Genomic DNA, 26754 nt, shown 5'->3' on the forward strand with positions numbered 1-26754 from the left:
GTAGCATAACAAAGATAACATAAAAGGCCAAGATTTTATTTGGTTAATTTTCTTTATTTTACTAAAAGTTGTGAAACCCAGCATTGGACATTTAGCGTGCAATCTGACTTCCCCTTTACCAAGACAAAAACAACAGTAGTGACAATTATTTGTGCTTTTAAAGTCTAACCAAGCTGTAGATTATACCAGAAATCTGCAGGAAAGACATTCAAAATAATGATAATGATAAAAATCCTTTTCAAACAATAAATATGCAGCAATAGAGTAGAACAACAAAGACAAAACAATTACCGTTATAATATGACATTGTGAAAATTATTACTGCTGATCTCAAGTTATGATATAATATAAAAACTACATAATGATATGATAATTAAATAATGTTTCTATCTATCTATATTCTACAAATAACTGCAGTAGAACACTTGGAAGAATGGACAGTTGTTCATATGAACTGCCATTAGTGTCTGAAAGATGGTAAATGTGTGTCGGCTAAAATTTACTTAGGGGGTCAAATGAGTGGCCATTTTGTCAAAAAAAAAAGTTGTAAGAAATGCATAGAACTGTGTTGAAATAATGCTAATACATTTGTGCACAGACTACTGATATTATTTGACAGTGGAAGCTAGATTTTCAGAAATATTGGATATCCTCTTATTGGTTATCCTCTTATTCATAAATGTCAATATTGTGGATCTAAAACAATAACAGCTGAACAAAAACACAAATGTGGCAGTGGACGGATGTGACATGGTTGTTCTGGATCCCAACATAGTGATGCTCGGCAGCCATGTCACCGTTTCCACAAATGTTCCCTGTGCAAAAACTAGGATCAGAATTATTTATTGTATAGTTTATCATCATACTAAAGAAGAAAGAACAATATAGAATTGTTGTTTCTTTATAAAAATGCTTATTATTAGAAAACTGTTGATTTAAAAAGTGACGTGTGACATTCTTAATGTATGTATTGGCGTAACATAAGCAGGATGGATCAGCACCATACTCCATATTGACACCTGTAAAAATAAAACATGTGATATGTAGTATATAATCTTCTAAGAAAAATTGGGGAATCTAAAAGAATAGAATATTTGTTTTCAGGTAAGTTCAGTTAAAATATAACTTGGCCATTTGTGACATGAAAATATAGCATTAGTTGTGATGAAATTGGACATTTTTGACCTGAAAACATAGTTGATATGACCATCAACATGTTGCAACAGAACTGACATCCTGCCCATTTGCATAACTTACATTTACCAACACAAAGTTCCTCTGGGGATTCACTTATGTTGATTTCTTATGCACAAAGACAGAAATACGACCTCTAAGCAAATTTTAGCCTGTTTCTATTGCCCAGATCTATAACAAATAACTGCACTAGAACACTTGGAAGAACGGACAGTCGTTCATATGAACTGTCATTAGTGTCTGAAAGATGGTAAATGTTTGTAAATGTGTGTAAAAGTGTGTAAATGTTTGTAAATGTGTGTAAAAGTGTGTAAATGTGTGTTCCAGGACTGCAGGGACAGAAAGGAGCCTCAGCTCCACACACTCGCCTACGCACCAACACTAACCCACAGCGCTAGAAAGCGCCCCAGATTAAGGCCAAGTTATATAACTTGGACTCCATTTGTGCTTTTGCAATGCATGTACGCTGCTGTTTAGTCCGACCAGACTGTGTGTCCTCTGGAACAAAAAGACTTGACTTCAGTGACAGTTGGATCAGATGTAAACAGCTCCCATAGTTGGAGTCTCTGAGGTCCAACAGTGCCATGTCAGCTCACTGTCCACAGATTTGGACAATCATTTGCTAGCTCTCGACTAATGTTAGCTCGTTAAACACCGTTCAGCCTGGGTGTTCCAGTAAATAAAAGCAGAGGAAAGCACAGCTGTAGGTACTGACCTGCTGGAGCTCCAAACAACATAAAGGAAGTGGAAATGACAACTTCTGAGACAAGCAAAGATGCAACAAACGCCTAACTGCTACAGTTAGCAAAGACAGAGCACATGAAGATGGACTGAGGTGAAGTGTGTGCTGAAGGTGTGCAAAGGTTCCGCTTCTGTCTGCCACCGCCAACACGGTGCCCGAAGTCAGACTTACCGAGGAATAGTGATGCATTTGGTGTTGATGTTCTGGCTGGTGATGGCTTTCTCCAGTTCGTCCAGCTGACCCGTCTTCTTTAGCTTCTTCACCAGACTTTTCACCGCTTTTTCACACCATTTTTCCTCCTGTCCGTTCTGCTCTCCCTTTTTCCAGCCCAAAAGTCTTTTGACAATGGGGGGAGTGAAAGGCAGAATTGACATGTTGAGCTCAGACAAAGTCCTCCCGGTACCGACAAGTCCGTCCGTTCGGTCCAAATGCGCCAACAACCAGTCTGTAATCGGTCCAACCAGAAGAAGAACGTGTTATTTAGTTAAAAAGCAGCCGCTAGTGTTGGTGAAACTGACACAGAAGCATCCCGAAGTTCGTCCGTATAGTTTTCTTGCACCGTCCGTCCGTCTGTCCGTCGGTGAGGCGCAGGTTACAGCCCACTGTGCTCTGCTACCCTCAGGCTCCGTCAACACTGTACTCTTCCGCACGGAAACCTAGATCCGTCTACAGCTCTTTATTAGGGGATTATTTCTAAACTCCGGACTGTGATCACGCATTTGCACTACAAGCTACATTCTAACTCGAGACAAACACTAAAACTGAAGTACTTTGTTGGTGTTTTACTCCTAACGCTCTAACCTTCGATTAGCAAAGTTTTGGTAAAGTTCAGACTCATCCGCCGACTGAAGTCTGCTGGAAGTCTGCATCAAATGCAAATGTAGGAGCTGCTGCTGAGGCTGTGCATTCAGAGGCCAGACTGCACAGCAGACCTGGGAAAGCTGTGCATTCAGAGGCCAGACTGCACAGCAGACCTGGGAAAGGCCAGTCCGAGCAGCTGCACAAATATACTCTGTTAACCCTCCAGTATCCCGTCCAGCAAGACCCGTACTAAGCACCAAGTGTGCCTTTTTCGCACACTTGTGGAATAATTTCAAAAAAGTTTCCATACAGTTTGTTTTTAATTCTTTTACACTTTTTTTGTATTTCATCAACTTGAGCCGTAAATAAAAATACCAAATACTCAATAACTGTCACATTTTTAACCCTTTAAATCCAGTGTTTGTAATGTAAACAAACCAATTTTTTTGGATGCAAAAAAAAATAATTTTTTTTTCAATATATACTGACAGTCAGTAAAAACTTTGAGGCATAAATGTATGCATATTTGGACTTGTAGGGGGGTTGTAAATATTCATTGTGGATTTATTGATAACTTAGTGCTCAGGTAGTTGAGATAATGATGAGTTGTCATGTTGTCACAGTTCATTGCACATGGGTAGGTCTCTTTGCAAAAGTGGACCAAATACACATTGATCAATACTCAGTGGGTATCTGCACAATTTGAGGATTGGTTTTGAAGGCCTATATAAAGGCCCAAAAAAGGCCACCAGTGTTAGTCCAGTGAACGGCATCATGCCACGTCTATCACGTGAATATCTCCAGGCACTGGGTATGGTGGTTTGAGCTACAGTGATATAGCCAGGCCTGTGTATGGGCTGTTCCCAACCCCCAATCACAAACCTGGTTGAACGCCACAACACCACAGGCTCCAAAGCATGCGCCAACGTATCGCTGCCTGCATCGAAGCAAACGGAGGCCATACCCGGTATTGACTATTGTGACTTTGTGTTTGGCAGGTGCCATTTTCTTTTGTTAAATTTTTTGTTTTGAAATTATTCTTGAAACTTTAGATTTTTGTTTCTGTATGCCAATATCCTAAACAAATGATTCATATGAAAAAATTCTAGTTTAGGGTTTCAAAATAAAAATTATGTCAAAAAATATGGTCTCAAAGTTTTCATTGACTGTGAGTGTACTACATAAAAGTGGATCACATATTATTTGATTTTTGCAGCCTGGCATATGTCAAAGATTTACTCCAACACTGGTTAATTTGCATTATTATTTTTGACGCTAGGTCAAATGTTCAAAAATACTAGCATCTGTCACCAAGTGTGCGTAAAATGCACACCTATAAATCAAACTATTAAATATTACATATTGATTTATTTTTCTGCTCTAATTTGATTTTATTTTTGTAAATCAAGGTCAGCCCTAATCATACATATCAAATGGAAGAAATAGTGCATTTTAGGCACACTTGGGAGACAGATGCTAGTCTGGTAATTTTCTTTTGTTTGCAATGTGCAAATTTTAGTTGGTGGCCAGAATTTTAAAGATCATGCAAAAATGAACAACTTTTGAATTCTAACCTTATTTAAATTGTGAAAAATAATATGAAGTTTTTTAAAACAAAGTGCAAAGTGTGCCTAAAAGGCGCACCCGGATACCGGAGGGTTAATATTGCGCAGTCCAGCCCTTTTTCCCTGCTGCTGCTCCTACGTGCTGATAAACTGCACTGCTGTGCCTAAAGAGGCTGGCACAATCAAACACCGATCACTTGATTCAGTTATGTAATACTAAAAAAAAACAAAAACAAAACAGTGCATTTCTAATGATTAGCAAAAGATATAAACATGTACTGTGCTGTGAAAGGCTTTTACAAGTTTTAGTTTTCAACTTCTTTTTAATTAGACAATCCGTATGTTTTAGTTAATCTGTTACATAATTAGACATATTTTTCACTGATAACCATCATAGTGTAATAAAGTGTTCAGACTACATACTTTCAGACTGTAAAAAATAAGAGAAGATTAAATTAAAAGAACTTTTTCTCAATAAAACAGGATAGGCTAAATGCAGTGTTGATAGCTATTTAGTTTGGGAGAACTGACTTGAACAATGAAAGAGTAAATTTGTGGATTTATTCAACTATTTTAATGCCACTGATTTCAGTCATTTTTAATTTTCCACCTGATTTTGTTGCTTTTTTGAAATAATACAAGTAAATAAAGTTTAATGACCCTTTGCTGTTGCTATAAACTCCTCCAGTCTCTTGACTCTGCACATTTTAAACAGCCTATCTGATGTCTTTTACGTGATTGGCGTCACATGCAGACACATTCTTGGGTGTTCATCGTACAAACATTTATAGAACTGACATTCAGTATTTCTGTCATGAGACTTTCCTGTAATTTGTGCTGGGTTTCCATGTGAATACATAAGTGATGAACTGCTTCAGGATGGAAGTTGATAAAAGTCATGCACACAGATACAAGCTGAGCTACCAACTTGCCTCAGCTTGTTAGAGGTACAAACATACCTTTGACTCAACAACATGGCAGATCGGTGTGCTGTGGGGATAGGACTGTGAAACCACAACAGACATATGCACACACTCAAACACATGCACCTCCCTCTCTCTCACACACACAGATACACAAACACAATGTCAAGGAGTCTAAGTACCAGATGTACAATGGAGTGTGTAGCACAGCTGAGCTCTTCACAGAGAGAGTGATAGTCGGACAATTTAGGGTGTGAGGCTGCTGCCTTTGTTCTTCAGCTTCAAAAGAAGGACTTTATTGCATTCATGAGCACTTTCCAAAACTCATGGCTTAATTGCAAGAACTTGAAACGGTTGTAAAACATTTTAATGCCCTGCACAAAAAGTGGGTGCACTCAGTGGGTTTTCATGAACAAATTCTAAACACAGTGAGTTTGCATTGGCCATACCTGAAACAGATCTGGGCGATACAGTCAAAAAAATGTTGTCATGACAAGAATTTTTTTCAATTCTTTCAGTTTATTTTCAAGTTTAAAGGCTGATTCTTGTTATTTGTAGTTTTAAATTATTTTTAAAACAAAAACACATAAAACATGCAACTAAATGAAAACTTTGCAAAAGATTTGACAAGAAGAAAGTGACATAAAAAGATGAAACAAAATGTTGCAAAGGACCTAACATGCAAAATCACATCTAGAGTCTGATTTCATGACTTTTTGCTTATTTTGTTGATTTTCACTTGTTCATTTCTTTATTTCTTCATTTTAGTATTTCTTGTGTATGATGTGAAATGTTCATATCAGATATCAACTTATTCTTTTTTTCATGTATAAAGGATGATTTTTGGTCCTGAGTTTAAGTTATTTGTGGTTTTGAATTAGTTTTAAAGACAAAAACAATACATGACAAACAAGACAAAGACATATTTGTGGATTTTGTGATTCAGTTTATAGATCATTCTGGGTTCTTGTTCAGCAAGATGAAAACAGGTGGTTAAAGATGGTAATTTATGGTGTTTAACAATTCTATATGGTCCAAACATAACGGACAGAAATCTAGAGGAATAATGTTCCATGAGAGTTACTGAACATACAGTCCAAACCAAAGGTGCAAGTTGTTTTTATTTTCCCTTTTCTTCAAAAGAGTGTTTTGTACCTCCCAGACTCCACATCTTCTGTTTTTAAGAGGTGCAAACCTTTAATCAGTGGCTCCATCGACAGTTCACAGTCATTCAAGAATAGTAGCATCGACCTGTGGTTACACTGTACAGACGTGTGTACAGACACACTGACCTGCGTCCAGCAGTCGCCCGCTCTGTGCACAGTGTGTAGTTTGTGCTAAAAATATAACTGGCTTCAGGCTTAGCAGGACAGACCTCTTGCCTTTTATCTATTTTAGTAACACAGCAAAGTATATTTATATATCTGCACAAGGCATGGCCAGGTTCTTCCTTCATGCTGACTGCTCACACTATCAGCCATCAGCAGGCCCTTGTCTGTGATAACAATCAAGTCCACAGCTGTAAAACACGCCATGCTCTGCCTCTCTGATGTGTCGGCAGGTTGGAGGAGGAGGAGGCTGGAGGAACGTGCTGCCATGTGTCACATGCTGAGGCCAAGCCGCCCACTCTCGGCACCTGTTTACACCCCCAGGGACCCGACCAGCCAAGACAGCTGGTTTGTTTAGGAGAAGTGTGGGGCGAGACAGGGCAGATATGGGGCTGCAGGATGGGGGATGGGATTACAGATGGGCCGCAGTAGACGGGGTTAGGACGGGGTGGATGGGGTGGACAGGGGACTGCAGAGGGGGGGCCTTCTGTGAGAAGAATTACTGAGCACAAAAGGCACGTCAGCAAGACTGAATGGGCAGTGACCATATACAATCCGATGGATGATAATGACATTGTGCTGGATTCGACCACAGGGGACTTGATCCACTGTGTGTGTTAGTGTGTGTTGGGGGGGGTCAGCTGGTGTCCCAGTGAAGTGGCTTAGACAGAAAAGAGAATATGGGTCCCTGGGTGGATGTGAGGAGTGAACAGATGACCAATATGTGGGTAAGTATTTTAAAGTAGGCCTGGCTAATACGGCTAAAAATACTATCATGGTAACAAAAATAAATAAGTGCACATCAGTCATTATTGATAACTATCAAATTTCACATCATTATTTCTTTTGAGTTTCAAGGCTGACTTTTGGTCCTGAGTGCAATTCATAAAACCAGATATTTGGATGCACAATACAACACAAACTAAAACAAAATAGTGCAAGTAAAATCAGTTTAGTTTTCATAAAGTGACTGAGTTCTGCTGTGGGTTGAACACATCTATGTGAGACTGTTTAATAAACAAAGTTTTCTAAGATTGTATTTGATCTCACACATGCTTTTGTCTTGTGACTTTCCAAATTCAGCGACTCAGGGATTTAATCATACTTGCAAAACTAACACTAAGAGTAAACCAGTTAGTTCATCAAAATTAAACTATATGAAACTAATCTGAAAACAGAATCCAAACTGAAAAACTAATAGACTGCTGTGTAAATTAGTTATACTGTACTTCAGTGTGATTGAGTATAATGTCCCTTACATGTAATCTTTGGAAAGGTGAGGATTAAGCTGATAAAAGTTGATAAAGACGGGCCAAATATGTGTCTCTACACACATCTGCCTTAACAACAGATTTGTTCTGCAAGTCTACCTTCAGCACTAAACCTAACTTTGTGTCTACATAGAAGGCATGATTTCCTGTATCTGTCAGTGTGTTTTTCCCGCCTATACTTGTCAGATATATGTGGGGGATATTTTAGTCCTGTATGTGAGTGTGAAGACTTCAGGGCAAACTAAAGCTGAAAACCAAATAGAGGTGTTTTTACAGATCTTCTTGGCAGTAACATGACATGCATTTAGTCTCTGAGAAAGCCATCAATCGCTCAGCAGCTCCTGACAGTTCCTCCAGCAATTGGTAGAGCACAAGATGTACCAGAGGCTCAAATCACAACACAAGTGAACATCACAGACACACACAGCTCACCCCACCCCTTTCATTCTCAGTCAGCCAGTTTGTCTTCCCTCTGCTCTCTCTTGTACTTTGGTTTATGCACCCTGTACTCCACCGACACCTGCATTTACCCCACACAGTAAAACCGGATAGTTGAGTTCACTTAAAAAATCTCAGGTAACTCGTTGCCTTCAAAAAGTTAAGTAATGACTAATGAAAACTTGAATGTATTAAACTTAAAAGCTTGATTTGAATGGAATTTCTATTTTAAGTACAAGTCCCATCACTAATTGGACTCAATTCCAATCTAATTAAAATTAACGTCTTTTGCAATATAATCAGCTTTGTATAATTATTCAACTTAATATATCGTAGCACGGATTAAAGTTGAGCAGGAAGTCGGCTTCATTTATCAGAACAGGAAGTGCTTTTAATTTGGCAGGGCATGAAGATTTATTTTTCTTCAACCCACTTCTTTCTGAACAGTAAATCCATAGTTCTTCGTCTGGCTCTGACTCATGGTGCAGCTCTACAAAAATACAAAAACAAACACAAAAAGGCCAGCAAACACTGACATACACACATTAAGTCCAAATGAACACTAACACCACAACTCCGCTGAACCCCTGCACAGAAAAAGAACACATTTACAACAACATACCCAATACCCACAATGCAATGCACAGATAAAAAGGTGTGGTCAGGACTAAAACTGAGTGATTTAAATCCATTCAACTGAAACTTTTTCGTGCTTTCAACTATTGTCTACAAATTAGTAGAATATACTGAACACTTTATAGTAATGGAATAAAACTGAAATCATTTAAGTACATTGTAATTAAAGCATTTTAGTGTGTAAATGCTTACAGTGCATTTATACACTGATTTCTTTGTCAGTGTGTGTGTGTTTACATGTGACCATTGTTTACACCAGATAATCCACAGGAAACAATTCTTAGTTCATAAGTGCTTACTGACAAATCTGTTAAAGCCTTGGCTGTTGCACAAGTCCCTGTGCTATGAATAACAGGAAGACAGCTATTTTTCCTCTCAGTGTAATTACCTGTCACTCTGTGAAAACTTCAACAGCCTGTATAAATACATATGCAAACGTGTGAAATTTAAGCTCCGTACATGTAATGTTGCATACAAGCTTTTTATTAATTTTACCTTCACAGAGCGTTAATAACTGACTTAACATCATTCATTGCCCTTAAAACAAAGACATGCTGTTAGTATTACAGCTAAAAAGGACTGTTATAAATGGACAAAATGCATATACTGAAGCAGCCATCTAATTAGCACTGTTATTAAAACAGTAAAAAAAAAAAAAAAACAACTTATTGTGCTAGTAGTTTACCAAACAAAGCCAAATCAGGTTGGCATTCCAGAATCAGAGGCGTGGCTGGTAGGATGTGTAACATATTTGTCGCACGTACAATCATACCAGTGCTGCTTCAGAAACAAGAACCACACTTGGATTTATGAGGGTCTCCTGCACGTCACTGTCGTCTTAGTTCTCAGACTTGACTAGACCAGTGATTTGGACCTGTAGGTGAACTGCTCTGAAATGTTTATACTCCCTCATGAGGGCTTGCACATGTCAACTTCCTTATTTATTTTTTTTTTTACAGATAAAAAAATGTTTCTGTAATTTGTTGAATTAAATTAGACACAAAACAAAATGTTAATTGGGTGCATTTTTAATTAATGGTTTGGAGTGCATAAACCTGGCTGTATTGTGCCGTCGGAAAGACATAAAAAAGTACTAATACGTTGGCAAGGGGCTGAGGGGACAACATATGGAAGTAAATCTGTGCCATTAGATTTTGAGTTATAAAAGCTATTGAATTTCTAGTGCAGATTTTTTTTTTTTGCACTGAAATTAAGTACCTGAATTTTTTTTTGCACTAAATTTAAGTATCTGAATATTGTTTTTGCACTGAAATTAAGTATCTGATTTTTTTTTGCACTAAATTTAAGCATCTGAATTTTTTTTTTTGCACTGAAATTAAGTATCTGAATTTATTTATTTATTTATTTATTTATTTATTTGCACTGAAATTAAGTATCTGAATCTTTTTGCACTGAAATTAAGTACCTGAAATTTTTTCTGCACTAAATTTAAGTATCTGAATTTTTTTTTTTTTTTGCACTAAATTTAAATATCTGAAAAAAATTTTTGCACTGAAATTAAGTATCTGAATTTTTTTTACAATAAATTTAAGTATCTGAATTTTTGTTGCACTGAAATTAAGTATCTGAATTTTTTTTTTGCACTGAACTTAAGTATCTGATTTTTTTTTTTTGCACTGAAATTAAGTATCTTAATTTTTTTTGCACTGAAATTAAGTATCTGAATTTTTTTTGCACTGAAATTAAGTATCTGAATTTTTTTTTGCACTGAAATTAAGTATCTGAATTTTTTTTTGTTTGCACTGAAATTAAGTATCTGAATTTTTTTTGCACTGAAATTAGGTATCTGAATTGTTTGTCTCTGAATTCAGCTTTCTTCATAAATTTAGAATTTAAAAAAATCAGATGCAAAAATTCAGGTGCAAAAAATTCAGATACTCAATTTCAGTGAAAAAAAATTCAGTGCTAGAAATCCATTGGCTTTTATAATTCAAAATCTGATGACACAGATTTACTTCCATAAAGTTATGGACATGTGTGATGACGTTCAGCATAGTCAACACATTTTCAGGACAGTACTTTTACTTCACAGAACCACTGCGTCCATTGTCAAATGTGTTTGTGTTTTTGTATCACTCTGCGTCACCATACACTCTGTGACCTATTTCCAGGTCACAACCAAGCAGCAACCTAACTGCAGTTCCCAGAATGCCCACTGGGGACCGGCTCCAAAAGCAGCTGAAATCCCTATGTGAGCACCGAGAGAAAGATGTTTATAGTCTGGTGCAAACAACATTTTGGTCTCTATACTGAATCTAATCCTCTGTGACAAATGTACTGGCTGATTTTTTTCCAACTCACCTGTTTAGATAATATGATGGTTGTTGTGATTGACAGGTGCATCTGTATGTGTGGGCTGTGATTGACAGTTAGCATTAGCTCAGCTGACAAGCTGGACATTCACAGCCCATGTTTATTGAATAAAACATATTTTTCTCCCTGATACTCATTTCTACTGTGGTTGTAGCCTACTGATTAGCTCAGTTGTATACTTTGACATTAGTGTTATCAAACACAACTGTACCTGATAACATTTATTAACCCTTTCATACATAGTGGTCACCACAGTGGACACCCATTCTCCAGCTGTTCCCTTGTATAGTCGTGGAAAAAATTATTAGACCACCCCTTGTTTTCTTCAGTTTCTTGTTCATTTTAATGCCTGGTACAACTAAAGGTACATGTGTGTGGACAAATATAATGATAACAACACCAAATGTTTATGGAACATTTGCCCCGTTTCCACTATGTGGTATCAGCTCGACACGACTCGACTCGGCCTTTTTGCGTTTCCATTAAAAAAAACGACCTGGAATCTGGTACCCGGTACTAGTCTTTTGGTATCGCCTCTGCCAAGGTTCCAGGACTGGGGACCAGATACTAAAAGGTGATGTATAAACACTGCAGACCACTGATTGGTCAGAGTTGTCTCTGTGACCTTCCGCTTTACAAAAAACAGATGTGGAAGTTTACAGTAAATATGTCGGTAGGTTAATCCACATGATGACAGTCTGTAAAACTACACCATGGTTTGTCGAGGAGGTTCAGATGTAAAAATTCAGTATGAGTTTGACAAGACAACAGGCAACGAGTGAGTTTATCAGCAACTCTGAGCAGACGACACGGAAGTAACGCACCGCATCGCTATGACATCCAGGTACTGCAAAGTGGGTAGTATCATGTAATGGAAGCGGTCTGGAATAGGACCTGGTACCAGAGTCGAGTCGAGTCGAGCCCGTTCCACGTGGTGGAGACGCGGCAATTGTGTGTAATGCACATGTATAAATAATAAGTCAAGACGTAACATTGTTAAAATTGCACTAATTTTTCAAATGAAATTAGTTTTTTTCAGCTTATTCACATCTTTTTTGTAAAATGTAAATATTTTCATAATTTAGTTGGGGTTTTTTGTACTAAAACAAAATGAAAAACTTGGATTTGTCATTATTTATAGGTTATTTAGTCATTATTTTACTGGTCTGGCCCACTTGAGAACAAATTGGGCTACATATGGCCCCTGAACCAAAATGAGTTTGACACCCCTGCTGTAAAACAAATCACTCTGACTAAATTGAATTTGTTAAGAAGAGCTGAAGGAGCGGCCCCTGTGTGCACTGCGGTCTCCAGAGGGAAACGGGTCAAAGTGAGTGTCAGATACCTCATATGTTTGGACCAATGCTGAGTGACTGAGCTGATATGATCACAAACACATGAGTCAGAGCACAGGTAGAGCTCTGCCCTTATATGGTCAAACTCACATTAATGTATGTAGCTGCAGTGAAATTTAACCTCCAGTTCATCTCATGACTCATCAGGTGAAATGACAATCCCACTGATAAGAGTTAGGCAGATTATAAAATCTACAAGTGGATGTTATAATGTGGTCTGAGGCACCCCTGCCATGACTTACCTCTGAGTCATGAGTCACCATAAATGGCTGTTGGTCAATCCCTGTGAGAGCAAATTTCCTGTTGTTAGCATGCCTGCTTAAACTCATTGATAGCAGACAGGATATTGAGCTGAGGTCATTCAGTTTGAGAGGAAAAATAACACAGAGGTTTGTGCCACATATGAGACACATGTTTGGTGTCATTTAACAACACATGCACTACTGGAGGACCCCAGGGTGATGATTCAGCCACTACTAATGAATGTTACAGAAACTAACCTAAGGCACTTCTAATAGATTGGAGGTTGTTCTTGTCTAATATTAACACACTGAAGTATCATGTAAGAGAGTCTGGATGCTGTCTGTAAATGTATTCCTGTAGTATGGATGAGTACTCTGGGTATTGTAGTTCAGTATGTTGGTATGGGCGTTCTCATGATCTCATATTATAATCAGTCTTAATTACCTCCACCAAGGAACAGCAGAGGTTATGTTTTCATTTGGGTTTGTCTGTCTGTCTGTCTGTCTGTCTGTCTGTCTGTCTGTCTGTCTGTCTCGGCCTGATCACAATCCAGGGTACCAGAAAGGGTGCACATACAGATAAAAAATAATAATGCTCTATCAAAAAATCAGACAGGCCATTTTATTTGTCTGATATTTCTCTTTTAAAGTCCAAAATATTTTTGTATTCTAGTGTCTACTAAAAATTTCACAGGCTTGTAACCCTGTCAAATCAGAAATTATTGGGTGTACGGACACTCCAGCCTAATAGCCTCCATATTTAATGCCTACAAAGATATACAAATGTTTCAGCACTCTGGATAATCATGCATTGTTTATTGCATAGATGTCGTGTCGCTCTCAAAATTCCATATATTGACAGAAACAATAAAATTAGACCCACATATTTTGAATATGGTGTACGGACACTACTTGGTGTACGGACTCTACAAGATTGGAATGGAAATCTGGCTTACCACATGGTCGCATCTCTGTTAGATCTGTAACTAAGTCTTCCTGGTACAGGAGGAAAGAAACATTTGTGAACAAGTTAGAACAATATATCTATAAGGCATATAGGCCATATTATTGATGGAAGTATATTGGTGTACGGACACTACATGAATTTTGCTGAACAACGCGCCATTGAAAACATGTGGTTTGACGTAAACATCCGTTTGCCACATTGTTACCAAATTTTATGCGGCCAGGGAGCAGACCAAAATCTGTCTAGTTGTGCATATTTAGTCCTAATAATACTGAAATAACAGGTTCCCATTCTATTATTACAATTAAAGGGCTGTAAAAGAAGGGTTTTCAGAACAAAATGGTTGATTGTCTTAATACTGAAAATAAGAATTGATAATCAAACAGCTGTTCAACAAAAATGATCAATAAATGAAAAGCAATGTGATGTGTGTATTTTGTAATAAAAAAGACACAGGAGTTGAGTAGTAATTATTTATTGTGTTACAAAACATTCTGTACAATAATTTTGCTCTCTTATAACAATAAAATTGTGCGCATGTTTTCACGCTCATTGGGTCGCCATTTTATCAGTTTTTATCTGATTTTCTTCACATTTGGAGGATTGTAAGATCTAGTAATAAGATGGCCGAAGAAACATTTTGGGAATGGTTTTGAGGGTATCTGTTTGCAACACTGATTAATAACTGATGCAAATATACTTGTACACCTTTATTGTGATCAGGCCGTATGTGACTGGACTCCAGTGGACTCCACCCAAAAAGAGAAAACAGGACAGTCAGAGCTGAGATCAGCCTGAGATATGGTGAGGCACAGTCAGTGGTAAGAGATGGAAAGTGTTGTAAGAGCTTTGGAAATGATGATGAAGCTGCTTGAAAAATGACCCAAACTGTAAGTAGATCTGAAGGAATCCATCTGTAAACAGATTCACAGACATTTTGATACCCTGTAAACCATAATTTCATGTGGATTTATGTGAAAAGGGGATTTATTCACTACCTATTTTCTTTTAAGCTCGTTGCAAATTCTCACATATATCTAGCTTAACTGATGTTTTAGCTGTGGTTAGAGATTTGAGAGAGAACACAAGGTACTGGAACTATTTTTACAAATGACTTCCAAAGCAAGTTCAGTCCTAAAAGTATGTAGAGTTCATCACAGTGAGAAAGTCAATGAGAAAAGTGTGCAATTTTTCATCATGTTATCACAAAGAGGAGAAAATCAAGCCTCCATAAATCCAGATTCAGCTGAAATATAATGTAAAAGAATGTTGAACGTCTGTCCTCTATTGCTTTTGTTGCTTTTAGAGTGCAGGTCACCACAGAGCTTCAGTCTATAGACCTAAAAACCACCAACCATGCCAGAAATCTGAGTGTAGTGATGGACTCAGACCTAAATTTTGAAAAACACATCAAGGCAGTCACAAAATCAGCCTACTATCACCTTAAGAACATCTCAAGGATAAAAGATCTGATGTCTCGGCAGGACCTGGAAAAGCTAGTCCATGCATTCATCTTCAGTCGGCTTGATTATTGTAACAGTGTCTTTACAGGTCGACCTAAAAAATCCATTAGACAACTGCAGCTCATTCAGAACTCTGCTGCTAGAGTCCTCACTAAGACCAGAAAAGTGGACCACATTAGTCCAACTCTGAGGTCCTTCCACCAGCTGCCTGTCCATCAGAGGATAGATTTTACAGTTCTGTTGCTGGTCTGTAAAGCTCTGAATGGTTCAGGACCAAAATACATCAGTGACCTCCTGACCCAGTATGAACCCCCCAGACCCCTCAGGTCATCTGGATCTGGTCTGTTGTCAGTTCCCAGAGTCAGAACCAGACACGAAGAAGATGTGTTCAGCTTCTACGCTCTACATGTCTGGAACAAACTCCCAGAAAACCTCAGATCAGCTGAAACACTCAGTTTATTTAAATCCAGGTTAAAAACCCACCTGTTCTCAGCTGCATTTGCATAGAGTTTAGATTCATCAGTTCAGATCTGCACTGTTCCTCTTAAGCTAAAAGTTTTTATCTGTTTTATCTGCTTGTCTGTTTTATCTATTTATCTGATTTTTGTTTGTTTGTTTTTCTCATGCCTTCTGCTGTAATGCTTTTAATGTTTTATGTAAAGCATTTTGAATTGTCTTGTACATGAAATGTGCTATAGAAATAAACCTGCCTTTCAGAGTGTAAATAAATCTTCAAAATTCCTCACTTACACAGCTGGAGCTATTGCAGTTGCCAACCTTTAGCTTTTTTAGTACAAAGGAGAATTAGGGACACACTGAGGCTACAAAATGTGGTAGTTTTCAGAATAATGGATGGATGGATGGTTTGGAAATTTCCTTTAATAAATTTCATACAGATAAAAAAAAAACAAAAACAAAAAAAACCTTAACTTTATTGTGGTGATATTGTGAGGTTTTTTTTTCCCATGTGATATTTTGCCATTTCTCCTGAAAATATAACTTACGACTTTTTATTTTCTCAAAAAAGGGCTCTCTTCCCCTTTCTTGATAGGATTTTTTAATAGAAAGCACCAGAACATAAGCAAAACATAAAAGCAACGAAATTAAAACAATATCATCTGTGCACAACTTGCAGTTTCCTGATAACAATTTGTGTTGCTGCTCCCTCCAGTGGTGACATTGCTTCATTACAGTGATTCACTTTACATTACCAGACTGTCTCTTTAATGAGCATAATTTAACTAGATTTTGTCAGGTCCGTGGCTGTTTATCACGTTTTTTTTCTGGAGGTGATGAACCGAGATGATGGGCCATGACTACTACTGATTACATGCTATGTTATATGAATTATATCCAAAATCTTACCACTATTTGTGATTTGTGTGACACTGTCCGCTGCACACGATACTTTACAAAACACTAAAATGGATTAGATTGGGTAAAATTCCTATTTAAACCATAATTGCACATTATATCCTGCATTCCAGCCTTACATTTGCATTTTTATGACAACAAAACCCAGATAACACGCATACAAGATTGAGCATTTGGTCACAGACCATTGCTTTCTTTGTGGCTGATATAATTTCTCATTCTCCTAAGCCCTATTCACACACCCCTTGACAATATGCAAATAATGTCCCTGGGCTACTGTTGTATTGCTACACTTGAACAATATGAGTGTGAGGAGTAGTATTGTACTCCAGTTGTTATCAGATTCCATGAGCCTTTAAAAATGGCTGCAGCTGATCCTAATGTGAGAGCATAAACAAAGAGATCTATGTGATCCGCCTAATGTCTTTTGGAAATGAGGCTCCTGAGCAGCATGGAAATTAGATACTTACACTCGTGCAGCTCCTCCTCAATTTGTCCCACCTTTTGGAATTCTAAAATGGTATTTGGACATTTTCTGTGAAATAGATAGAGCTGATAGCGGTGATGGTGTAAAGACTAAATAAATCATCAGACACTGACAATGTGATAAAACTAAACATGATATAAACTGATATGCCAATGCCAAATTGTGTCACTTTGTAGTTCAAAGGGTGAGTTTTGGTTCAGGGTGAAAGGAGGGAGACAAATGTTTTTGGTTTAAACCCTTTCATGCATAGTGGTCAGTTATTCTCCAGCTGTTCTCTTGTATATTCGTGGGTTTGTTGTTTTAGTTCCGTATCAGCCAACACAGTGGACTATTATGCAACATCACAAACACTGCAGTCCATACCATCACCGTAACTTTGCTGTTCTTGATAAACCTCCTCTGCAGTAATATGTTTTTGTGTAAATCAATGGCTAATTGTTATTAGACTGTACACTCTAAAAAACGATAAGTTGGCTCAACATAAAAAATTTAGGCAACAATTTCCATTAATCTTTTTAAGTTATTTCAACTTGGCAAATTGCTTAAATGCCATAAGACTTCTCTAGTTAGGTAAACACTATTACTTTAGTACAAACAACATGATTTGCCTTTTACTCTACAAGCTTAATTAAGTTGAACCAGCTTAATTTTAACTGTGTAAAAACAACTCCATTTAGTCATAGTGACTTATTGTTTTACCTTTATTCTACTCAAGAATGTCCATACAAGTGTCACCTTAATTTTTTGAGTTGGCCTAAATTATTTCTGTACATCAGAACAAATGCCACAGAAATGCCAAATATATGATCATTTTGCTTATTTCTCTATACATCTTATTTATCAGACCTGGCTGTATGATTATAGTATACTTGTATTCAGTCACATTATCTCCATAGTATTACCAATAATAGGTTATATTTGTCAAACACTGAGAAATGACATTAAACAATATAATTGAAATGAACAATAAACAGGAAAGGCATGGTTTGGCCTGTGGCTCTGACTCATGGTGCAGTTCTGTAAAAATACACAAATTAACACAAAAAGGCCGATAAACATTAGCATGCACACATTAACTCCAAATTAAGACCAACACCACAACCCCGCTGAACCCCTGCACAGAAAAGAACACATTTTCAACAATATACCCAATACCCACAATGCAATGTGGCAAACACGCCACACTATATACTACAATTTTAAACTAGAAAGGAGCAAAATGTGTATTATTCAGTCCTTGAATAATTAAAACTACTGTTGCAGAAACAAAGCTAAATTCTATCAAGCCTTAAAGTTTAGTGAAGTTCTGTGCAAAATCATGTTTCTCCTTTTTTTCTGTGCTTCCCTCCATTTCTTGTGGTGGGCGTGGTCTGTCAGTAAAACATGTCCTGGTACGTCAGATTTGAACTCAGCTTTTAGAGGAAGTTTACAAGGTTTTAAAGTTGTACTAACTTAATATACTAAGTTACTAAGTTAAGACTGTTTCCTTTATTTTTCATTCGGACCAACTTAATCAAACAACTTATCAACTGATTACAATGTGTACATGTACCAAACTTATTTTTTATGCAGAAAAAGCTCTTGATTTTAAGCATAACTTACTAACCCCATGAATCATTTCTTAGAGTGCAGTCACATCAGATTTGTACTCGGCTTTTAAAGGAAGCTTACAAGATTTTTAAGTTGTACTAACTTAATTTTCTTCTTTGTTAAGTTAAAGGCAGAAATGTCTGTTCAAAATCGATATGTTATTAAGTTAAGACTGTTTTCCTTGTTTTTCATTTAGACCAACTTAATAAAATAACTTATCAACTGATTTAAATGTGTACATGTAACAAACTTAATTTTTTAAACAGAGAAAGCTCTTGATTTTAAGCTTAACTTACAAATCTCATAAATCATTTTTTTAGAGTGTAATTAACAGTTTTCTTGAACAAAAAGGTTTTTGGGTTTTTTTGCAAATTATCTCCATGAAGGGAGTAATAACTAGAATTAGAGTGTGTTAAAATGTGAGAAAAGATTTGATTAGTGGCATTAAAAATGTTTTTATTTCATAGTTTTCAGACAGTATATCACTTTCTGATGATGGGTTTTAAATATATGTTTCTTTGCTTCAAAAATTAAACGCATGGTGTTCAACTGAGCGGACATTTTTGTAACCCCATGAAAAATAGGTTCATTAAAAAAAAAAAATCATTTGCATTGTTTTTTTCATGCCTAAAGAGGAATAAAATCACTCAAGAAAATAAATATTGACTAAGGTTCTCATAATTCATGCATGAAAGGGTTAAATTATTCATAAAAGGTGAAAACAATGTAAAAGACGCAACGAGATGAAAACAACATAAAATATGTAATGAGATAAAAACAAAGCAATACATGCAACGAGATGAAAACAGTGTAAAAGACATAACAAGGTGAAATTGATGTCGGCCTGATCACAATCAAGGTGTACAAGTATATTTGCATCAGTTATTAATCAGTATTGCAAACAGATACCCCCAAAACCATTCCCAAAATGTTTCTGTGGCCATCCTATTACTAGATCTTACAATCCTCCAAATTTGAAGTAAATCGGATAAAACAGATAAAATGGCGACCCAATGAGCGTGAAAACATGTGCACAATTTTATTGTTATAAGAGAGCAAAATTATTGTACATACTGTTTTGTAACACAATAAATAATTACTACTCAACTCCTGTGTCTTTTTTATTACAAAATACACACATCACATTGCTTTTCATTTATTGATCATTTTTGTTGAACAGCTGTTTGATTATCAATTCTTATTTTCAGTATTAAGACAATCAACCATTTTGTTGTGAAAACCCTTCTTTTACAGCCCTTTAACTGTAATAATAGAATGGGAACCTGTTATTTCAGTATTATTAGGACTAAATATGCACAACTAGACAGATTTTGGTCTGCTCCCTGGCTGCAGAAAATTTGGTAACAATGTGGCAAACGGATGTTTACGTCGAACCGCATGTTTTCAATGGTGCGTTGTTCACCAAAACTCATGTAGTGTCCGTACACCAATATACTTCCATCAATAATATGGCCTATATGCCTTATTGATATATTGTTCTAACTTGTTCAGAAATGTTTCTTTCCTCCTGTACCAGGAAGACTTAGTTACAGATCTAACAGAGATGCGACCATGTGGTAAGCCAGATTTCCATTCCAATCTTGTAGAGTCCGTACACCAAGTAGTGTCCGTACACCGGATTCAGAATATGTGGGTGTAATTTTATTGTTTCTGTCAATATATGGAATTTTGTGAGCGACACGACATCTATGCAATAAACAATGCATGATTATCCTGAGTGCTGAAACATTTTTATATCTTTGTAGGCATTAAATATGGAGGCTATTAGACTGGAGTGTCCATACACCCAATAACTTCTGATTTGACAGGGGTACAAGCCTGCCAAATTTTTAGTAGACACTAGAAACTACAAAAATATTTTGGACTTTAAAAGAGAAATATCAGACAAATAAAATGGCCTGTCTGATTTTTTGATAGAGCATTATTATTTTTTATCTATATGTGCACCCTTTCTGGTACCCTGGATTGTGATCAGGCCGAGTAAAAGACAAGAAGACAGCAAGAAAAAAAAATACTCCTGTCATCTCTGATTACATGACTTAATTTTTATTGCAGTTCATTTCTAATCCTGGATTCATTTAGTAAAGAAAATTAAAATGATCAGATTCAAATCAAATCCAACCCTTGTATGTCTGTGTGTCTGTCCACGTCTGTAACTCTCCTTGTATTTTTACCAGATTGGCCTGTCCCATGTCTGGGCCCTCAGAGGTGATGGTCCAGATCTGGATGAGAATTCAGATTCAGTTTTTTTTTTTTTTTTTTTTTTTTTTTTTTTTTTTTGGTGGTGGTGGTGGGGGATTCTTCGCCATAGGACACAGGACAATTTTTTCCATCATTTTTGTGATTTTCTCATAATTGATATTTTTTTTCCTGACCTTACTTTTGAACATAGGAACTTCAGATTTGTTTTTTACCGTCATAGTTCATTTCTTTTTCAGAACAGTCTGATCATGGAAGTGATTCTGAAATCACGTCCACTGCACAACAATGAACTTCACATTTGATTCTTCACATTCAGATTCAGAAAACTTTATTTATCCCATACGGGCAATTCATTTGCAGCTTACCACAGACATCAGCCCACGTCCAAAGTGCAATGTGACAACAAATAAATCAGTGCGCAAATACAGGACTATTGAGAGCAACTACGAGTAAATGCATTTAAATAATCAACAATAAATAATCAATAAATACCAATGCAGACTAAAAGACTAAAATACCCTATTGGTTCCGCTAATATAAAAAAAAAAAAAAAAAATCATATAAAATGACTAAAATGGCTTCTGTCAGAGTTTAAAAGTGTGATAGCTGAGGGAATAAAAGATTTTGAATATGTGTTGGTTTTCCTCTAAGGAGTGTGGTAACACCTGAAGGCCTGAAGACATCAAGGCAAACTTCAGATGTATCACATGGTGAGGGTCCTGATGATGGTCTGTGCTTTTATTCTTTATTCTATTCTTTTATTTTGTTTGAATTATGTGACCACTAGAGGCAGTAGTGAGCCACTGTCCCGGTCTCCCATGGTGAGGAAAACTAACACCACGGGACCTTAGATCAAAGCCTAAGATTTGATGACAACTAAGAAACACATTTTACAGTCAGAGTCCAAACTAAACACAGTTCTATTTGTATCATTTCACACCGAACAACAGAAGTAAATGGGTCATTCCACTGTGGAAGCACAAAGATGTGCAGTGTTACAAAATGTTGAACAGTTTAAGAGTTTTAACCTTAGTTACTGTGTTTATCAAGTTTTTTTTTGCATAGTCAAGTTCAGGAGTTGAACTGCAGGGCTTTGTTCTTTGATAAAATGATGTTCAACAGTAAAATAAACTTACTGTTCATGTATGACGACTTTTTTTTAAGTACTTCATGTTCAGAGACAATGGGTACGGTTACATGATGTTTTTTTTTAAATCGATTTATTTTTCCAGAAGAAATTAATCTGGAGCTAAAGTACTTTCTCTTCTGTTTCCATGGAAATGTTAAACCGAATAAAGGTTTACATGAGAAACGTTTATTCGGTTCTTGCAGCCCTTCTGTTAGCTTAGCTTAGCATAGTCACTGCATTTCCATGGTCACCAGGTCGCCAGTTTTTCAAAGGTGATTTGTTGTCTTTTGTCAGAGATTTTGTGAAATCTGACTCTCCCTAATTATTTCTTTAGATCCGCGACTTACTGCACTCATACAATCTTGGGACTGTTGTGTTGACAGAAGTTGGAAAATCTTTTTGTTGGAAGGGATGCATGTGCTAAATTAGCTTTGCTTTGTCGTTTTAGCTTTGCATTAGTTTTTATTTCCCAAGATTTTATTAGTGCAGTAAGTCACATGGCCATGATTTGAGCCTCAATTTGTGATCATATTGACCCCACCGGACTAAAGTAATGATTAGAGAGAATTGAATTTCACAAAATCACTCATAAAATACTACAAATCACCTATAAAAGCCTGACTACGTCTGACCAGAAGAATGAAGCCATTATGCTAAGCTAGGCTAAGCTAAGCTAACAGAAGGGCTGCGAGAACAAGTCAATCAGTGCACTGCAGTGCAAACTGATTTGCCCACTTATCGAACTCATTAGTGCATGACAAATGAATGAATAAAAAACAGGTGATGAACTCTTCCTTCAGGGTTTTCCAGGCTGGTAGATCCCATCAGAATAGCCCACTGGAACGGTTTGGGTTGACTAGACTGCAGTGCATATTCTTACGCCAGCGCAGAATGTGTGCGTCATCGCGACAGGACAAGACAACGAGCATGTGCAGAATGGAAGGAATAAAGTCCAAACGGAATAAAGGGTTTACATGTCCCAGGAAGAATTTAGACCGGATTAAAAAGTGGATTAAACCAGTGACTTTAATTGGGTTTAAATTTAATCCGAACTTTTCTTTTTCAACTGGAATAAGGTGTTTACATGGGCATCTGAAATAGGATCTAACCTTTAATCAGTTTCAACCAGGAATAAAAGTTGTCATGGAAACGCACGGAATGTTTATCGTTTATAATTATCACGTCCTTAAGAGCTGAAGACATCATCGGGTCATAACAGGTTAAAGCATTGTAGCAATAACTGTAACTGTCCACAATCAAAAGAAAGTCCAGTTGTTCATCAGAAGGTGATTTTAGATGTCAGTGTACAATAATTTAAAAGGCAAAACATAAAATGAGAATAACAAGATCTTTGTCATTTAGTGACTTAACTTATTGTTATAATTTTCCTTTGGATTCAAAGTTAGAATAAATAAGGGTTAAAGGTTGGAGATTTGCACAGACATTAGATATAGTAAAGAATGCTTCATAATACCATAAAGCAAATTTGTTTTTGATATTTAAGAGGACAAACACTGTCCACCTTACATCTTGAAGTAAAAGTGTCATGTGCTGCCACATTTCTGCCAGAAGATGGGAGCCTTAACCTAATGTGGTCACATTCAGCTGAAACCATGTTGAAAAAATTGTGAAACCTCTAAAACACAGAAACAGAGAGGAAGAATAACACCTCCTTCCCTCTGTATCTGAAACACACCCAGTGTTTAGTGTAAAGAAACAAATGAAAAAAGGTTATCAAGATAAATATAGAATAGAATAGAATAGAATAGAATAGAATAGAATAGAATAGAATAGAATAGAATAGCCTTTATTGTCATTTGACAGCACAGTACAATATACAGTATTAAACCAAATTACAATTGATGTAGGGCAGGGGTCTCAAACTCATTTTCTTTCAGGGGCCACATTCAGCCCAATTTGATCTCCAGTGGTCCGGACCAGTCAAATAATAGCATAATAACCTATAAATAATGACAACTACAAATTTTTTAGTGCAAAAAATAACATTAAATGATAAAACTATTTCTATCCAAAACAAAAAAGATGTGAATAACTGGAAAAAACTGAAATTTCTGAAGAAAAATAAGTGCAGTTTTATCAATATTCTGCCTCAACTTATGATTCATACATGTGCATTACAGATCAGATCTACCAAGACACAAAACAGGCAGAATATTGTTCAATTTTTTCTTTAGACATTCCAGGTTGTTCATATTTGTTCAGGTTATTGACATTTTATTATTAAAGGATATCAGAATTTAATGTTGTTTGCAATAAATCAAAGAGAAAAAATTGGTGTCATTATTTAGAGGCATAATATCATATTATTTTTCTCACATTAAACCAAGAAGAAAATTTGGAGTCATTATTTATAAGTTATTATACTGTTATTTTAGAGTTTGATGCCCTTGACTGTTAATATCTTCAGGGTAATTTTTGCCTTTTGCACTTTGTATGATCATCTTGCGGGCCAGATTGGAACCTTTGGCAGATAGGTTTTGGCCCCCGGGCCGCATGTTTGACACCTGTGATGTAGGGCATCAAGCTGCTGCAACCTAGTGCGCCGCCACAGACCCCCTTCTGCGAAGATTACAGTGAAAGAACAGAGAGGATAATGCAAGCACATACATAAGACATCATACATTATAAACACAGTACACGTGGTCATGTGGTGGAACTTTTTCAATGAATTTATAAAATATTTGAATGTTAGTCAGTACTGGTAATTATCACAATTACGACGATAAATGGTGGCGCCAGAAAATGTAATTATTTTTAAGATATTAAACAAGTAACAATGTAAAAGACACAATAAGGTCAAAACAACAAAATTGATGAAACAAGATGAAAATGAAGATGTTAACACTCAGAACATGACAAACACTTAACAAATAGCAGAATATTTCAGGAATTTAGGGTCAAATTTAGCAACATACCCAACTGTTGAAACATTTGTAGTGTTTTCACTGAGAATGTAAGTAATAGAAATCTAAAACATGAAACCCCTCCTCACCTGTCTCATCTGATTAGATGGACCCCTCATGTGCCCCCACCCCACTGCATCTTTACAGACTAGAACTACATCTGCAAATGGACGTCCATCAGTTCTGGTGTATCTACAGTCTGTCCGTCCATGGGAGTGGGTCTGTCCTTTACTGTGGTTCTCCCTCAGGTGTCTCTTTTCCCACTGGGTTTTTTGGAGTTTTTCTTTGCCGAGAAGGAGGGTCTAAAGACAAGGGATGACCAGGACATTAATCCATTTCCTCCAACTATTGTTTTTTTGACTATTGTTTGTTTTCATTTTCAATGGCCTGATCACAATCCAGGGTACCAGAAAGGGTGCACATATAGATAAAAATAATAATTCTCTATCAAAAAATCAGACAGACCATTTTATTTGTCTGATATTTCTCTTTTAAAGTCCAAAATATTTTTGTATTATGGCGTCTACTAAAAATTTCGCAGGCTTGTACCCCTGTCAAATCAGAAATTATTGGGTGTACGGACACTCCAGCCTAATAGCCTCCATATTTAATGCCTACAAAGATATACAAATATTTCAGCTCTCAGGATAATCATGCATTGTTTATTGCATAGATGTCGTGTCGCTCACAAAATTCCATATATTGACAGAAACAATAAAATTAGACCCACATATTTTGAATATGGTGTACGGACACTACTTGGTGTACGGACTCTACAAGACTGGAATGGAAATCTGGCTTACCACATGGTCGCATCTCTGTTAGATCTGTAACTAAGTCTTCCTGGTACAGGAGGAAATAAACATTTGTGAACAAGTTAGAACAATATATCTATAAGGCATATAGGCCATATTATTGATGGAAGTATATTGGTGTACGGACACTACATGAATTTTGATGAACAACGCACCATTGAAAACATGCGGTTCGACATAAACATCCGTTTGCCACATTGTTACCAAATTTTCTGCAGCCAGGGAGCAGACCAAAATCTGTCTAGTTGTGCATATTTAGTCCTAATAATACTGAAATAACAGGTTCCCATTCTATTATTACAATTAAAGGGCTGTAAAAGAAGGGTTTTCAGAACAAAATGGTTGATTGTCTTAATACTGAAAATAAGAATTGATAATCAAACAGCTGTTCAACAAAAATGATCAACAAATGAAAAGCAATGTGATGTGTGTATTTTGTAATAAAAAAAGACACAGCAGTTGAGTAGTAATTATTTATTGTGTTACAAAACATTATGTCCAATAATTTTGCTCTCTTATAACAATAAAATTGTGCACATGTTTTCACGCTCATTGGGTCGCCATTTTATCAGTTTTTATCTGATTTTCTTCAAATTTGGAGGATTGCAAGATCTAGTAATAAGATAGCCACAGAAACATTTTGGGAATGGTTTCAGGGGTATCTGTTTGTAATACTGATTATTAACTGATGCAAATGTACTTGTACACCTTGATTGTGATCAGGCCGAGAAGGATCTTGGTTTACACAAATATCTGTCGGTGTGCAGCTACAGTGATGTGACCACTGCTGTGGGTCCTGACAGTCCCATCAGGGTTAAACTGACACACACACACACACACACACACACGCACGCGCACGCACACACACACGCACGCACGCACGCACGCATGCACGCACACGCACACACACACACACACACACACACACATATACAAGCCAATGGCTGCATGAA

General features: G+C 36.7%; 1 protein-coding gene across 1 annotated transcript in view; it reads right to left on the reverse strand.

Annotated features, from left to right (window-relative positions):
• smad3a (SMAD family member 3a) overlaps positions 1-2677 on the reverse strand; it is a 59970-nt gene extending 57293 nt beyond the window's left edge. Inside the window, exon 1 of the mRNA XM_030163318.1 lies at positions 2108-2677. Coding sequence (XP_030019178.1) covers positions 2108-2310 — 203 coding nt within the window. The 5' untranslated portion in view covers positions 2311-2677. The remainder of the gene's footprint in view (positions 1-2107) is intronic.
• Between the last annotated feature and the right edge of the window lie 24077 nt (positions 2678-26754).

The sequence above is a fragment of the Sphaeramia orbicularis genome, chromosome 3 (genome assembly GCF_902148855.1).
Source record: "Sphaeramia orbicularis chromosome 3, fSphaOr1.1, whole genome shotgun sequence".
Taxonomy (NCBI): Eukaryota; Metazoa; Chordata; class Actinopteri; order Kurtiformes; family Apogonidae; genus Sphaeramia; species Sphaeramia orbicularis.